The following is a 17,639-nucleotide window of genomic DNA, read 5'->3' as shown; positions in this document are numbered from 1 at the left end:
TCACCTGCCATTATATTTCTACCTAATAGATTTTATTTGATGACACATCAATTTTTATGGAGGGGGCGTTTAATGGAAGGCAGTACAAGGTATAGGTTAAAAACATGATAACTAGCAGTAAAAAGATCTGGGTTTAAATCTGAATTCTGATTCCATCTTCCACTAACCCTGCCATCTTGGGCATATTAGTTAATCTCCTAATCTTTAAAAGGAGTGTAGTAGTAGTCCATGTCTCATACAATTATTTTAATAATTAATTGAGTTAAAGTATGGAAAGCATTAGCACAGTGATTGGCTTACATAGAGAGAATGTTTAGTAAGTGAACAAAATAGCATACATGCAAGTGAGAATGGGGGAAAGACAATGATTCTAGAGTGACATACAGTAACATTTGGCAATCTAACTACCGGAAAGTGATGTTTACTCCTCTCTTGGCTATCCCATAACTTGAATACTGTATGTAAAATTAACAACTTACATACTGTGATATAAAGTCAATCATATATTTTATGTTACATGATAAGGGGACAAGAGAGGAAAATAAAACAGAGATATTTGATATACACACAAATATATTTACAACAAAATAAAATAAGGAAGACATACTCATTATAAAAAAAGAAAGTGAACATTTCAACATATTTATAGAGAAGACTTAAGACAGGCATGTTTTCAAAAGTGTTTGTGTTGTCCTCCAAATACTGGCTGTGGGATTGCCATTATAATAAGTGGTTTCATTCTATGATACATATCTTAGATTTGATACATAAATATTGGCTTGCTTGTCAGTCTTCACAAGTATATCCCCTAGACAGAACTAAATCTCCTATTTATATACAACATTTAGTGGAGTGCCTAACACAGAATAAGTGCTCAAGGCAAGTTAAATTAAAAAATCTTTAACTCGCACAGTCTGGTAGCACAAAATACAAATACATCACATACTTTAAAAATGCACAATGATACCTATTAGGTGTGTGTTTGTGTGTGCGTGCATGTGCACAAATGTAAATTAGTGTAAAACAAAGACAAACTCAAGGTAAAACTAACACATCCTTGAAACAAGAGTTATATCTCACAAGTGTTAGTTTAAAGTCTTCTTTCAGATGTAGGTATAATTCAGATTAGATCTTTCTACACAGGTCTACTTTCACAAAAGATTTTGTTGGGCTTATTTTTAGCTAGAAACAAGCCATTGGAGACGTTCCCATTGTAGCTTGTTAAAAGAATCATTAGAACAGACTGTCTACATGGCTAGGCTCATGAAGCTTTTCTCACATTATTTGTCTATAGGACTGAAGGACAGATACCATTAATTCTGAAACAATCACTTTCAAATTTAACTGACAATGTTCTCTTCTCTCCCTTAGCAACTATAGGGAAATATAGCACAGTTCATATGATTCATTGTAACATAATCTGAGATGTTTCTTGATTGAAATTAGACAGTTAGGTCACACATCTTGTTTTCCATGATCTTCTGAGTCTGAATGGAACAAGTCTGAAATTGAGGCATGTAAGACACAAAAGTCTTCTGACCAGAAGTTCCTAAGTTGAAATTGTTTTCTACGAGGTGTGAGCAACTGTCCTGGAGGATTCTGATGTCAGTGAATAAACAGTGGGCTGGGAATGGACACAACACCCCTGACTCATCTGTCAGAAACACACTACTCTCTTTTTTCATTGAGGTGACCCCTAAATAATAGACAGACTTTTCATCATTATTTTCTTCAGAGAAATGTCCTTCAGGGTTCAAAAGTTTATCCAATTCTTCTGAGAATGTAAGGTGTGGTGAAATTATATTGGGGTGCTGATCTGATAACATAAAAAACGCCTGTGTTTCTATCTCCCAAGGGCTAGTAGATAAAGAATCCTTTGTTGGAGAAGTTTTGCTAGAGAAGCATTTGCTGACTGAGCTATTGATAAGCCCTTGCTCATCGTCAGTTGCACTTGACTTAGAGTTGCAGAGCAGGGTGGCATATTTAACAGAGGATTGTCTCCTGCCTTCATCCTCACAGGTTATTTTGGTGCTCCCCGCCTCAGAGAAGCTAGCACTATTGCATTGGTCATTAATACAAATGGAACCCTTTTCAAGATCTGCAGTTGTCAAAAGTAGAGGAACCAAAGCAGTTTGCACCTTCTCATCTTTATTTTTCCACGATGTATCAACACTGATATCTTCTGAAATAGTTTCAGGCTCCAAAAGAAGAGGACCAAATGTCACTGATTCTGTATGCTTGATAAAAAGATGCTCAAATGTTTCTGGCTAAAAGAAAAGACACATTTTAATGTTTAATTGTATTATTATTATTATTTTCCGCTTCATTATGACATCCTTGCAGAAATGGAAATGTGAAAGATTAATGCTAAAGGACATAAGTCAACCAAAATTTCACTAGTGTGGGACTGACACAGATATATCAAAACTCAGAAAGGAAAAGCAGCTTAAAAATAGGATGAGACTGATTTAGGTTTGAGTCCTATTTCTGTGGTCATGGGCAAGTACATTCATCCTTCTGCCTTACATTTTGTTTTCTTCATTTGTAAAAATATGTTCAATACTTACTTCATGGCATTGTGGTGAGGAATAAATTAAATAGCATCTGAAAGTGCTTAGCTCTCAATGAAGACTGATTTTTGTAATTAGAAAGTGCTACAATCTGAAGAGTTCCTTACATTTAATAACAAATTAGATTTCCACAAACTGAAAATGTAAAATTCATCTAAAAAAAGTAAATAGAAATAAAATCAAATGAGCAAAAACATGACGTAAGATATGATGTGAAGATAAAATACTTGTTATTGCTAAGAACTTATCTGCCTTATATCCTACTGAGAATCTGTTTAAGATATCAGAAAATAAGGACTAAGAAGGTGAAAAGAAAGGTCACAGACTTTTAAATTACTATTCCTTATTAATAAATTCATATAAAAATACATGCTATGAGACATGTGAAATGAAGACAAAGACACAAAGCAAATGCATATCATATATTTTATAAGAATGGTGATTTCAGCAAAAGAAAAATCCTCTCAAGCATAACACATCAAGAATATGTGTGCAAAAAATACAACTCATACAATGTGAACATACTGAAAAAATAAATGCAAAATAAAGAATACTGTGGACACATCACATTGAAAAATTAACACAACTAAATGAAGTGCTATAGATAATGTGTGCAATTTGCATATCATACATATAAGTGAACTTTTGAATATTAAAATTTTTAAACTAATAAAATGAATTCAGATTTGTTGCCTGAATTCAAAATGGCAAATCTACTCCATATAAAAACATAATTAATTTAGCAAAGTTTTGAACTGAAATTAAATATATTGGTAATTATAACCATAAAAGAATAAATATACCTAACAGTAAATATAATAATAATGGAATAGGCTTATAAAGATATTAAAATACTGCATAATGACAAATACCATGTTAACATAACCTTTCCATTATTCTATAAACATAATATAGTAAGAGGAACTGTTTCTGTGCCTAGTTTCTTTCTGACAGAAATCTATACTTAGATTTATTATTTCCTTCAAATATTTGCTTGTTCATTTTGTTTTTTCTTAAGGCTACTACTGTATATGTTTTGAATTTCTTAAAATTTTTAATAACCTAGAAATTAAGATCACCAAATAAAGGAATTATATACTATCAGTGTGAAAACAAAAAATACACAACGTGGCCCATGGAATGCAGTCAAACTCACATATGTTTTTCAAATGACATGTTTGGCATATTTAATGCCTTCTAGGACTTCATAATTGGTAACTAAAAACTGACCCCAGGTTTACGAGTGCATTCATTTTAGATGGAAGACTTCACTAACAAGTAATTAGAAATCATACACTCATATATTATTGAAGGGTATAAAGGGACCACAAACCTTTATTAAAAGTATGCCTATTCAAAAGCATCTAAATTACTGTATGCATCTAAATTTTTGAGGTTTTTAGAAGAGTCTGGGAACATATTAAACATATGTTCAGCTGTGGGAAATAAAGAATGTCTTTTCTTAATTTCACTCAGATTTTACATTCCAATGACATCTATTTAAAGTCAATGAAAGGGAAAAAGGATACCATTCTCCTCATTTTTTAGTTGTTTTTTTTTACATTCAAATAAAACTATGAATGAAATCTAAATTTAAGTGATCCATGTATAGCTTAAATTTGAATTTTTTTTTTTTTTTGGTTCATCAAACAAAGACTTTGGTTTATTTTGACTGTGAGCAACAGAGCACAGTTAGTATGCTAAGTTCATAGAAACAGCAGGTGGTCTTTTTCAGGGAGAAACGTCCTGTCCTAGCCATGAAATATTTGTAAAAGCTCCAGAGTCTTCCTTCTTGTACCACTGTGCACTCCCTTGTCTGCCAGAAGCTTTGGGAGGTTCAGTGTAAATATATTAAATTCAAGCAAAAATTTTACAAGGAGGCTGAATTGGAAGCTAATGTATTTTCTGGTCAATCTGATCTTGCTATGCCAGGTCATGCTGATATGAACTGTAACTTGCAGAGGCCTGTGACCAGCACAAACTGTAACTTCTGGCTTTTTTGAAATGAAATGGAAGTTAGCACTTGACCATTTTCCAGAGTATAGGAAATGAAAACTCCGAGGTTGACCACATGGAAGTGTCTATAAAGGAATATTAAATGGAAAATTTTGGATATAAAAGTATAAACTAAATACTTCTATTTCATCTGTAATTAGAGTCAGTATATCTGCAAAACTACATGTCAGAATCTGCTGTTTTCATCTAGTGACAACATTGTTTATATTTGATGATACCTAATAGATATGTAATAAGAACAACATTTTTCAATGTTTCATGACCAAATGATCAAACAAAAGCCAGATATCATGAACACTGCTTTTTAAACTTCAGATGACCTGAAAAGTAATCATACATCCAAACTGAATTGGACTCAGACCTTCATCTCCATCCCAAATTTACCCATCTGCTTTTAGTTCTAAATCAACAGATCCATCATACTTTAGTTGTTAATAGTTCAACCAAATTTATTTTTAGATTTTCTCCCCTTCTTCAAAATGTAAAAATCTTCTAATACTCTATAGAATGTTGAAAAGTTGGTACATTGGGTTCATCTGTAGTGATCATGATTAGACTTCAAAGACTGTCCGTACTCTGTTTAGATAAAATAAAACAAAATAAGAAAGAAAAATAAAAAAAATTGCTCAGAAAACAAAATATAAAAGATTTCAAAACATTTTCTGTGAGGCATGGGTTCTGGAATGTACATTCCTGTGTTATATTACAGTACTGCATCTTTTTAGAAAAGGGTAAAATTTTGAACTAAGGTGTCTTCTCCCACTTTCTTAATTCATGCCTTAATATTGCGCACATGGACAGTCTTAATTACCTCGGCAAAGGAAAAACTATAGAGGAATAACAAAATAAGTAAAAGGAGAGAAAAACAAAGAACAGAAAAAATAAAAAGGGTATGAAAAAGAAAAGTAATATTAGATAGTTTGGAACAAGAAAAAAAAACAGAGCAGTGAAAACAAAAATTTAAATGTTAGGAGAAAGAAGGACTAAAAGAGTGAAAAATAGAATCAGAGAATCATTATCATAATTTTTTAATCTAGAAAAAAGATCTAAGAGATCATCTGTACAACTATTCAACTACATATATAGCTATATACAACTGTTCAACTATATATACAAGTATGTACAACTATTTAACTAAATATATAGCACTATATACAACTGTTCAACTACAAATCCTGCTATATATAACTACTCAAGTATATATAGAGCTAGCTCTATACAACTATTTAAATGAATATGCAATAGCAAAATATAACTATCCAACTAAATATACAACTATATACAGCTATTCAAACATATATATACACATATATATATGCACATATATATGTATATATATACATATATATGCACATATATGTATATATATACATATATATGTATGACAAGATATACATATAGCTATATACAAGATGACAAGATATACATATATATAGCTATATACAACAAGATATACATATATATAGCTATATACAACAAGATGACAAGATATACATATATATAGCTATATACAACTATCTTATATAATAAAAGGCTAATATGCAAACAGACCAAACGGCAGAACTGGAACAACCAACCAACCAGTCGCTATGATGTGCACTGACCACCAGGGGGCATGTGCGGAACATGGCAGGCATTGTCCGCTGTGGGATGGTGGAGCAGGTGAGCAGGGATGCCAGACCAAGGCAGGGCACCAGTCGCTGTCATTGGGACGAGCCTCTAGTGGTTACTAAAAATTCTTTGCTCCCGCACATGCCACGGTCCAGCCCAGTGCTCTCACCCGCTGCCAGCGCCGGAGCTGCTGCTCTCACCCACTGCCATCACCTGCCCTGCTTGCACCCACAGCAGGCATCAGAGCCACTGCTCTCACCTGCTGCCAATGCCTGACACCGATCATGATCACTTGGTACCATCAGTGGGTGTGAGCAGCGGCTGCTGGCCCTGATCGCCCCTGAGGGCTTCTCCACCTCCCCCTGCTCCTGAGGGGCGATTGGGGTAGCAGCCGCCACTCACACCCGCTGACGGCGCCGGCCCCACAGGTGGGTGAGAGCGGGGCCAGCTGCAGGCAGACAGGGGACCAGGGGCCGCGGTGGGAGGGGCCGGGTAGGGACGCAGAGGATGGGCCAAGACCCGCCCCTGTGCTTACTGAAGCTTCATGGCCCATAGTTCCTTTCAAGGTGTACGAATTTGTGCTCTGGGCCCCTAGTTCAACTATATACAGTTATTCAACCATATATAGATGTGCAGCTATATATATCTATTCAACTAAATATACAGCAGCTATGTACAACTATTCATATATATAAATACATGAACTATTCAATCACATACACAGCTATATACAACTATTCCACTAATAATATAGTAGTTATATACAACTATTTGACTCTATATACAACTAATAGAGGCCTGGTGCACAAAATTCACGCACTGGTAGGGTCCCTAGGCCTGGCCAGCGATCAGGGCTGATCAGAGCCTTCCAGCTGCCGGCCAGGGCCTTCCTTTCCCAGCTGCCAGGTGCTGGCAGAGGCCTTCCTTCATTCCGCACCACCCCCTGGTGGTTAGCGCACATCATAGTGAGCGATCGAACTCCCAGTCTCCAGTCGAACTCCCGAGGGGACACTTTGCATATTAGCCTTTACTATATAAGAGATATAGAACTATATACAACTATTCAACTATATATACAGCCCTTCAACCTAATATACAGCAGCTATGTACAACTATTCAACAACATGTAAAACTATATATAACTATTCCCCTCCCCTAAAGCAAAAGAGAGAAAAAAATCATCTGTTCCACGTATCTCCCCTTTTGTAGACAAAACAATTGAGGCTTAAAGTTACACAGCTACTTAGAGCAGCAAGGACCCTAAGTCAGTTTTTTTCCAGTCCAACAATCTTTCTGTAGCACAATGGAAGATGACAAGATATCCCAAACACCAACTGTCAGGAGGACATGTTCTTTGTTTTGCTTTTCTACTTGCTGTGATAGATTTGAGCTCATCAATTCTTACTCTCTTCTGGATACTTATAAACCAAGGGCATATGCATAAATATGAAGAACAAGAAAATAAACAAAACTGAAGTCATATTTTAGGGAACTGGAATACATACTTCTAAGCCCAGTAACATGCATTTCTAAATAGAACTTCTAACTCAAAACTGCACTAGCTCTTCCACACTTGTGCAAGGCCTGCTAGCAATGTCAGGATGTTCTGCCTCAGATCTGTGAGGGTGGTGCTCTTCCATGTAAACTGGGTTTCTTCTTTGAAGGTCTAGAGTAGGCTAAGGAACCTAAAATAGTCTTTAAATCACAAGGAAAAATCCACTTTGTTTTAGCTTTAACACTCCTAAAGGTTGTTAAGTGGAGCACACTCTTATGAAAATGGACATAAATGTAGACAACCAATGAGCTGATTTAGATTTAAAAAATATAGATGATTTGGAATTAGAGAAAGAAAACCATAGATTAGGCAAACATGCTAAACAAAGGGATAAAAATGGGTAAAGTCTTTTAAACACTGTGAAATTTGAATTAGAAGACTGATTCAACCTTTTGTCTAATATTCTGACTTTTACTTTACTTTTAAAAATTATTTGTTGAATTTATTGGGGTGACATTAGTTAATAAAATTATATAGGGAGAGAAACCAAGATGGCGGCATAGGTGAACACCTAAACTGCTGCCTCGCACAACAATTTCAAAACTACAGCTAAAAGACAGAATTGACATCATCCAGAACCACAGAAAGCTGGCTGAGTGGAAATTCTACAACTAGAAGGAAAGAGAGGGGCACACGGAAACTCAGAGGAGCTGCAAAAGGCTGAGGTACCAAGACACGTTCACGGAGAGGATGGGCGGCTGAGTGCCTGGCTAGCTTTCTCTAGCGGGAGAAAGACAGAAGCTCCCGACTGCACTGAACCCCAGTTCTGACTGCACTGAACCCCAGTTCCGGGCGAGACCCTGGGGACCCAGACTCATACCGGGGGAGTCTGGACTGTTGGGAAAAGAGAGGAGTGCACGGAAACTCAGTGGAGCCGCAAAAGGCAGAGGTCGTGAGGCGAGCACGCGTGCACGCAGAGAGGACTGACTGCTGAGTGTGCCGCTGAGTGTGCCACTGAGTGTGCCACTGAGAACAGGGGCCTCATAGGGCAGGGCTGATGGGAAGCCAAGGCTGTCTGCTCAGCACTGAGACTCCGCCCCATCCAAGCTGAGCACAGAAGCTTTTGCAATTTTGCGAGTCTGGTCTCATAAGGCTGTCTCCAGCACAGAAGTTCTCCCGGTGTAGACAAAACTGATCCTCACAGCCAATTGGCCTGGAGGTCAATTCCTCCCAGTGATACCAACAACAATCAAGACTTAACTACAACAAGGCTGTACACACAGTCCACAAAGGTGTGCACCAAGAGTGTCCACCTCAGGTAACTGGGGAGGCTGAGCCGCTGTGCCCTATAGGACACCTAGCACACAAAGCTACTCTACAACTCAGGGAAGGAGCGAAAATGCGGAAACAAAGAAACAGATCACAAATGAAAAAAATGGAGAAAAACAAACGAGTGAATATAGAGTTCAAAACCACGGTTATAAGGTTTTTCAAGAATTTCCTAGAAAAGGCCAATAAATTTAATGAGACCCTCGAGGATATGAAAAAGGATCAACTAGAAATTAAACATACACTGACTGAAATAAAAAATATTATACAGAGACCTAACAGCAGACTAGAGGATTGCAAGAATCAAGTCAAAGATTTGAAATACAAAGAAGCAAAAAACACTCAACTGGAAAAGAAAAAAGAATCCAAAAATTTGAAGATAGTGTAAGGAGCCTCTGGGACAACCTCAAGCATACCAACATCAGAATTATGGGGGTGCCAGAAGAAGAGAGAGAGCAAGATACTGAAAACCTATTTGAAGAGATAATGACAGAAAACTTCCCCGGCCTGGTGAAAGAAATAGACTTACAAGTCCAGGAAGCACACAGAACCCCAAACAAAAGGAATCCAAAGAGGACCACACCAAGACACATCATAATTAAAATGCCAAGAGCAAAAGACAAAGAGAGAATATTAAAAGCAGCAAGAGAAAAACAGTTAATTACCTACAAGGGAACACCCATATGATTGTCAGCTGATTTCTCAACAGAAACTATGCAGGCCAGAAGGGAGTGGCAAGAAATATTCAAAGTGATGAATAGCAAGAACCTACAACCAAGATTATTCTACCCAGCAAAGCTGTCATTCAGAATTGAAGGTCAGATAAAGAGCTTCACAGATAAGAAAAAGCTAAAGGAGTTCATCACCACCAAACCAGTATTATATGAAATGCTGAAAGGTATTCTTTAAGAAGAGGAAAAAGAAGAAAAAGGTAAAGATAAAAATTATGAACAACAAATACATATCTTTCCTCATCAGTCTACCCACGTAGGGCAACAATCCCTGTATATATGCCTCGGGCTCCTAGTCAGCCTGTCTACTGTTTCATTCTTAAACAAGAAAGGAAAACAAAAGATTATTATCAGATATTTGGGGAAAGTGAGATTAAAAAAACAAAAAAGTAAGGCCAAGAAAAACAAAGGAAAAACATGAACCTAATAAAAACGAAGAATTCAGGGAGTAGAAGAAAAGAGAATTTTTAAAATAAACAACAATCCTCTAATTAATATTTATGATTTAACAAAACATTGCGTGCATAAAAACAGGATAGAATACTCTTAAAAAGAATATTTGGAAACTTACAAATATAATAGTAAATCAGCAAGTGAACCTAAAAATCAAGTGAATAAAAAATCTGATGAACAGAATAAACTGGTGAATATAATAGAATCAGGGGTATAGAAAGGGAGTGGACTGACAATTCTCAGGGGGAAAGGGGTGTGGGGGGTGCGGGAAGAGACTGGACAAAAATCGTACCCCTGTGGATGAGGACAGTGAGGGAGAGGTAAGGGCAGAGGGTGGGGTGGGAACCGGGTGGAGGGGAGCTATGGGGGGGGGGGGGGGGAAGAGGAACAATTGTAATAATCTGAACAATAAAATTTTATTAAATTAAAAAAGAATTATATAGGTTTCAGGTATACAATTTATAATACCTGATCTGTATATTGTATTGTATATTTTAATATTCTGAATTTTAAAGCATTAAGAAAAATGATGTAGAGAAGTAATCTCATTCAAGATGGAAGATTGAGCATATGTGTTTCTCTCTCATCTCTGTAGAGACTCTGTTAGAATGAAAATACATGGGTAAATCAAATGCACACCCACAAAGAGAATCTGAGAAGGCTAAGAAAGAATCAGCTTTGTAATCCATCTTTTAAAAATGGAAAACGACTGAATGAGTGTAGACCAAAGATGATCAGCAAAGAAAGCTGCAGACCAGAACATCTCCAGAGTGGGCTGTAACTGGAGAGAAAGCCAGTTTGCCCAGTTGGAGATGGTGTGTGAAGAAATAAGTGGCAGGTAAAAACACAGGAAGAAATGAGAGCTGAGGCAGGAAACTGAAAACTCTGCCCAGGGAATGGGCTTCATCTACTCCTCTGCTGCATATCAAGAACTTTTGTATTAGAACCACCCTCCACACCCAACTTGGGTTTTTGTTTTAAAAGTATCTAATGAGCTAACTCAGCATCATGGGCGGGTATATCTTTCCTCATCAGTCTACCCACATAGGGCAACAATCCCTGTCTATATGCCTCGGGCTCCCAGTCAGCCTGTCCACTGTTTCATTCTTAAACAAGAAAGGAAAACAAAAGATTATTATCAGATATTTGGGGAAAGTGAGATTAAAAAAAAAAAAGTAAGGCCAAGAAAAACAAAGGAAAAACATGATCCTAATAAAAACGAAGAATTCAGGGAGTAGAAGAAAAGAGAATTTTTAAAATAAACAACAATCCTCTAATTAATATTTCTAATATGATTTAACAAAACATTGCGTGCATAAAAACAGGATAGAATACTCTTAAAAAGAATATTTGGAAACTTACAAATATAATAGTAAATCAGCAAGTGAACCTAAAAATCAAGTGAATAAAAAATCTGATGAACAGAATAAACTGGTGAATATAATAGAATCAGGGGCATAGAAAGAGAGTGGACTGACAATTCTCAGGGGGAAAGGGGTGTGGAGGGTGCGGGAAGAGACTGGACAAAAATCGTACACCTATGGATGAGGACAGTGGTGGGGGGGGGTGTTTAAGGGCAGAGGGTGGGGTGGGAACCGGGTGGAGGGGAGCTATAAGGGGAAAAAAGAGGAACAATTGTAATAATCTGAACAATAAAGATTTATTTTATTTATTTTTTTCCCCAGAAAATTTATTTTTAATACCCCAAACCTGGAAATAACAAAAAACCATAGTCAGATCAAGAGATAAAGTTGTTATTCACAGAACACAATACTACTCAGCAATAAAAAATAATTAACTTTTCACATAAGCATTAGTGTTGTACCTCAAATTAAGTGTGTAGCATGAAAGATTTATTTTTAAAAAAGTAAAGTTCAACTGAAACACTGGAATAATAGGTTATGGCAAGGTCTCATATGTAAGACAAAAACAAAGAACAGAGAAAATATAATGAATTATAGAATGAAATATAATGAGAGAGAATCTAAAATCCAATGAATACAGACTCTAGAAGGAAAATCAAAGAAACAAGAGAAAATTGTCAAAGAAATAAGATAATTTCTTAGAGTTGAGTGGAGTCAGAATTGAAAGTATTTTCAAATGATGACCAAGTTAAATGAAAAAAGACCCTTTCTATAAAGTACAGAATAGGGAATATAGTCTATAATCTATAATAATAAAAGTGTAATATGCTAATTAGACCAGATGTCCTTCTGGATGTCCTTCCAGATGACCTTCCAGATGAATCCAGGGCTGCGAGGGAAGCCCGGGTCCTGGGTGCCAGAGGGAAGCTGGTGCCAGCAGCTGGGGGAAGGAAGGCCTGCTCTTGCATGAATTTCATGCATCGGGCCTCTAGTGTTATAATAACTATGTATGGTTCCAGTTGGGTACTGGAAATACAGGGGTGATCATTTTGTGAAGTATATGATTGTTTGACCACTATGCTGAACACCTGAAAGTAATATAGAATGATACTGAATGTAAACTGTAAATTAAAAAATAAAATTGAAGAAAAGAACTTCCCTAGACCAATGGTCGGCAAACTGCGGTTTGCCGCTCTGTTGACTAATGAGTTTGCCGACCACTGACCTAGACTCTCAATTCCAATAATTACAGGCTGTTGTTGTTCCTTGTGATTAAGCCCCTAGGGCAGTGGTCGGCAAACTCATTAGTCAACAGAGCGGCAAACCACGGCTCTCGAGCCGCATGTGACTTGTGAGCTGCAGTTTGACGACCACTGCCCTAGACCCATCACTAACATATTTTTCTTTTGTGTTAGAATTGAATATACCACAATTGCCTGTCCATTCATCATTTGAGGGGCATTTGAGTTGTTTCCACATTTTGGCTATTTTAAATTATAAATAATGCTGCTATGAACATTCATGTACAAGTTTTTGTGTAAATATATGATTGGATTTTTATTGGATATATATGTAGAAGTGGAATTGTTGGGTCATATGGCAATTCAATGCTTAACTATTAAACTGTCAGATCATTTTCCGAAAGGGTTGCACCATTTTACATTCCCATAGCCAGTGCATAAAAGTTTCAATTTCTCTACATTCTCACCAATACTATTATCTGTGTATTATATTCTAGCCACCCTAGCTGATGTAAAGTGTTATCTTGTGTTTCGGATTTATTTTATCTAATGCCCAATGATATTGAGCATCTTTCCATTTGCTTATTGGCCACTTGGAGAAATGTCTATTCAGATCTGTTGCATATATTTTATTGCATTAAAATATGCATAACATAAAATTTACCCTTTCAAGTATATTTAAGTATACAATTTAGTGGCACTAAGTATATTAAGCAATTAATTGTTAATGTGGGGTTGATGGCAAGATAATCAGTTTGAGTCACATGAACCTCTGTTTGCACTGAGGCTTTTACATGTACGTCTGGGTAGATCAAGACAAACTGAATCACTCTCAGCTTCAGTTTTTTATCAGAAAATATGATGCAATTAGGCCATTGAGAGAATTAAATAATGTGAATATAAAAGCAAAGAGCAGTTAGCACATTTACTTAGTGCTCTTAGGTAATATAACATGATTTACACTGTATTATTTTTCCCTAAAAAATAAATTTTAGTTATTTAAAAGATTAAAGCAATGAGATTGAAAAGTTACTAAATTTTAGAAGATTTTTATCATTAGTAAGATATTTGAAATTATATTCTTTTCCACTTCAAATATTCTTGCTATATTTCAAAATCTGAGTTATTTCTAATTGTGTTATCTGTATACCTGTTAAGCCCTAGTAATAAACTAAGCATCTTGAGGGCTAGTTTTGCTTAAAGAATAGCTTATAAAATTATGAAATTAAATATTTGCAGAGTTTTAAAAAATCCATCTTACATAAGTGTAAGTTTAATTTTGATAACTGAATTTTTAAAATTGCAGTGTTTAAGCATGGGATTATTTATATAGTTTTTTAATTTGATTTAAATAATTATGGAGATAATTATAGGTATTAAAAATACTGATTCCAGCCCTTTGCCTAAGGACAATCAATTTATACCAAAACCCATTCTCCATCAGATTTGATCCTTAATATTCTAATATTTATTTTATTACATAGTGCTGTGACACATAAAAGATATGCATATTATTAACTTTCATATGATAATCTACCTATTGAATTTTGTATCCCCCAGTACTAAATCCTTATATCCTGCTACCCTTGGAAATATATATTAGATTAAACTGACTCGTATTAAAATGAATTGAGTAAAAAAAACCTTTTAAACCTTAAAATAGTTTAAAGCTCTAGATGGCATATTACATCTAAAATACAATCTTATATTTTGGGTTAAGAAAATTGAAAAAGGGACCTTTTGAAAATTAAGTCCTTGTGCCCAGGAACAATTCTTGGGGTTTGGAACATCATCCCAAAACAGCTTCTTCATTCTACAAAGGAAAAATAAGGCATTAGAATCACAGAAAAACATTCATATCAAAACTGTTAATAGTTAATGAATGTATAAACTAGAAATTAATCCCCCAGAGCTATGCCTCAGGAGTGGCAGATTCATTTTCACATGCTGTCACACGAAGATTTCCACCAATGAGCTGCCTAGACCAAAGTTAATAATCATTTATATATATATAAAAGCCTAAGCAACCTTTATGCCCAAATGACTGGAACGACCAGAACCAATGGTCAACCAGTCGCTATGACGTGCACTGACCAGCAGGGGGCAGATGCTCAATGCAGGAGCTGCCCCCTGGTGGTCAGTGCACTCCCACAGCCAACCAACCTCCCGCAGGCACCCGCCCCCCCCCCCCCGGGCTGGCCAACCTTCCCCCTCAGCCGGCCAGCCAGCTTCCCACGGCCCCTCCCCGCAGCCGGCCGGCCCCCCTATAGGCCTCGATCGCCAACCTGGCCAAGGGACCCCACCTGTGCACGAATTCATGCACCGGGCCTCTAGTTATAATAATAAAAATAGCAAAACACTTATTGAAAACTGTGTGCCAGGCACTTTGCATAGGTTTTCTCAGAGAAAATAAAATATTAAAAATAGTTATCAAGTGAGTTTCAGAAACAATTTGACTCGATATGGCACCATCAGCTCACTTGACCAAAAGATAAATTCTGACTCTAAAATGGACTCTCCCTCTTTTGTGCTAGAAGACAAAAGTTTCTACAAAGATTCATTCTGTAAAACTCATTGGTCCAGACCACTCAGCACAAACCCACAAGAAATTCAAGGCCATTTGCCAAACCAGACTGACTAGAGCCAGCAGTGCTGATTTTTTAAAAAGCAGAGTGCTTACTGGTTATAAGTGGACTGCTCCAGGTAAATTTTCACCACTCAAAGTCCTCAACCCAAATTGCACAACTCTGAAAGCCATTTTGCCACCTCCAAGAACATACAGCCTAGGCTTTCCTATAATAGGCTTGTTATTTCCTACATGCATTCCAGAAAAGAAATCATTTTTTCCATGAAGTTTATGTTGTGCTAGCAAAACAGAATTTAGCTATCTGAAAATAGGCCTTTTCTTTTTATGCCATCTTAAGAATATTTAGGATATATTACTTATGATTTGTATTTTAAATCAAGGTTTAAATATGATGAAGTTTCTTACCTTTGATGTAATATTAGCAATGCTCCAAGCAACAAGGTTAATGAAGAAATAATTATTGGCACAATTACATATAGACCTGCATCAGTCTGGTGTTTTTCAATATCATCTGGAAAAGAAATGCAATTCATGCAATTCAGAAGCTTGAGGAAAAAAATACCTTTCTGTATCAAAAATTATAATAGACTTTTTCCTAATTTCATCCTAGATCTGTATGACCTCTAAAATATAAAAATAAAAAAGAGGAAGATAAAATGATAGTTATGATCCCATTAATAAAATAATTATTATTGTGTTCAAAATTATGCTTATTGTAATTTAGTGAAATATTGTTTTAAAAATTATTTGTGAATTCTCTCCCTCTGCTCCCTTTTAGGTTATATGAGTCAAAGGGCCAATTAAAGTTGTTATAATGACTCTGTCTGAGCATCTGCTTCTAAAGAAGTCAACCTATGACACCTGCCAATCTCTAGCTTGTTTGGTCCAGACACATTGACCTCCTTGCTGTTTCTTGAATCATCAAGCATGCTCACTCATCAGTACAAAGCACTCCTCTGTACTTACTAGCCCTTGCTGAAATGCTCTTCCCCTTTGTGTTTGCAAAGCTCTACTCAAATATCATTTACACAACAAAAAAGACAAATGTTGGCCATTCTAACTACAACACCACATTTTAAGTCTATCCCTTCATCTTACTTCATGGCACTTTTATCTGACATTATATTGTACATTATTTGTTTATTGTCTCTCACTCCCATTGGAGTCCTGGAGGTTAGAGAATGATGTTCACTGTTCAACCCCCAGTGCTTAGAAGAATGCTCATTTGTTCAATAATTCATTAATGAATTTTTTCAATTATTTTCATTCTAAAACCAGGCAAAATGTTTCTCTCTTGAAACTTCATTATTGGTGTGCTTGGATGTGAAGACAATTTAAAAAGTAATAGTAAAATGTAAATATGCCAAATATGGTAAGATGAATCAGAAATATGAGAGGCCTAGTCTATGACAACCTCTCCTATTTTCAGAGGAAAAAATATTTCCTTTAGAAGACTGATTAAAATTTATGGACTCACAAATATATGCTCCCAAACATATTCTTTGGGGAAGGTGCATTTATATACATTATATAGAAATATTCAGAAAAATAATATATTTCTAACTTTATGAAGATATATTTTATTGTATAGCTGTGTATTTCCCTTTATTTTGTTTGTATCAACTTTTTGCTCAATTTGAGACTAAAATTTTTACTTACCAATACAAGAATTCAATACCGTGCCTGATTATTCTTTCTTTCTACCACCTTGGAACCACACACCCTGACTGCATGCACCCTGCGACATATAAGACACTGGACCCTTGCACTATTTTATCAGGAGAATAGCCAGATGACAACATTACTGCTACGCAGGAAACCATTCATCTGTATAAAAAGAAACTGAAAGTAAAAGTTTTACCTTGGGTAAAACTATTAATTATCTTCGGTTTCCCCACTCCTTCCATAAATATTGGGTAAAGACTGAATTGATACTTCTCAATTGGGATAAAATGATCTGAGGAGAAAAACATATTAAAGGGTCATTCTTACTGAATTCATATAAATGAGTGAACTCTATATAAAAAGTTTTTAAGTAACCCTCCTATATTTCCAAACATAGAAATTAGTTGTTATTATGAATTGAAACTGATAATTAAAGGAGTTTCAAAACAACCTAGGTACTCCAAATTCCCTTAATAATGACAATAATTTTATAAATAACATTTTAAAAGAATCTTACCCAGAGACAGGAGATAGCAATTTTTCAAAGACATGTTCCAGTGATAGCCACTTTGTTCAA

At 35.9% G+C, this 17,639-nt stretch overlaps 1 protein-coding gene across 9 annotated transcripts in view; it reads right to left on the bottom strand.

Annotated features, from left to right (window-relative positions):
• Positions 1–232: 232 nt before the first annotated feature.
• The window catches only part of LEPR (leptin receptor), an 82,901-nt gene continuing 65,494 nt past the window's right edge, over positions 233–17,639 (bottom strand). For 5 of the 9 annotated variants that reach the window (XM_080657543.1, XM_080657542.1, XM_080657545.1 and 2 more), the window contains 4 exons: positions 17,259–17,354; positions 15,803–15,908; positions 14,548–14,623; positions 2,979–5,162 (listed from right to left, as the gene is read on the bottom strand). In XM_080657543.1, the coding sequence (XP_080513669.1) occupies positions 5,145–5,162; positions 14,548–14,623; positions 15,803–15,908; positions 17,259–17,354 (296 nt within the window). In that variant the 3' untranslated portion in view covers positions 2,979–5,144. Of the gene's footprint in view, positions 2,268–2,567; positions 2,725–2,978; positions 5,163–14,547; positions 14,624–15,802; positions 15,909–17,258; positions 17,355–17,639 lie in introns of those variants that run through there. The other 4 variants (XM_080657540.1, XM_080657539.1, XM_080657541.1 and 1 more) reach the window with 2 other exon arrangements.

Source organism: Plecotus auritus, assembly GCF_963455305.1.
Source record: "Plecotus auritus genome assembly, chromosome: 2".
Lineage (NCBI taxonomy): Eukaryota > Metazoa > Chordata > Mammalia > Chiroptera > Vespertilionidae > Plecotus > Plecotus auritus.
The sequence above is the reverse complement of the archived record's forward strand: the minus strand, read 5'-3'. Positions and strand labels throughout refer to the sequence as shown.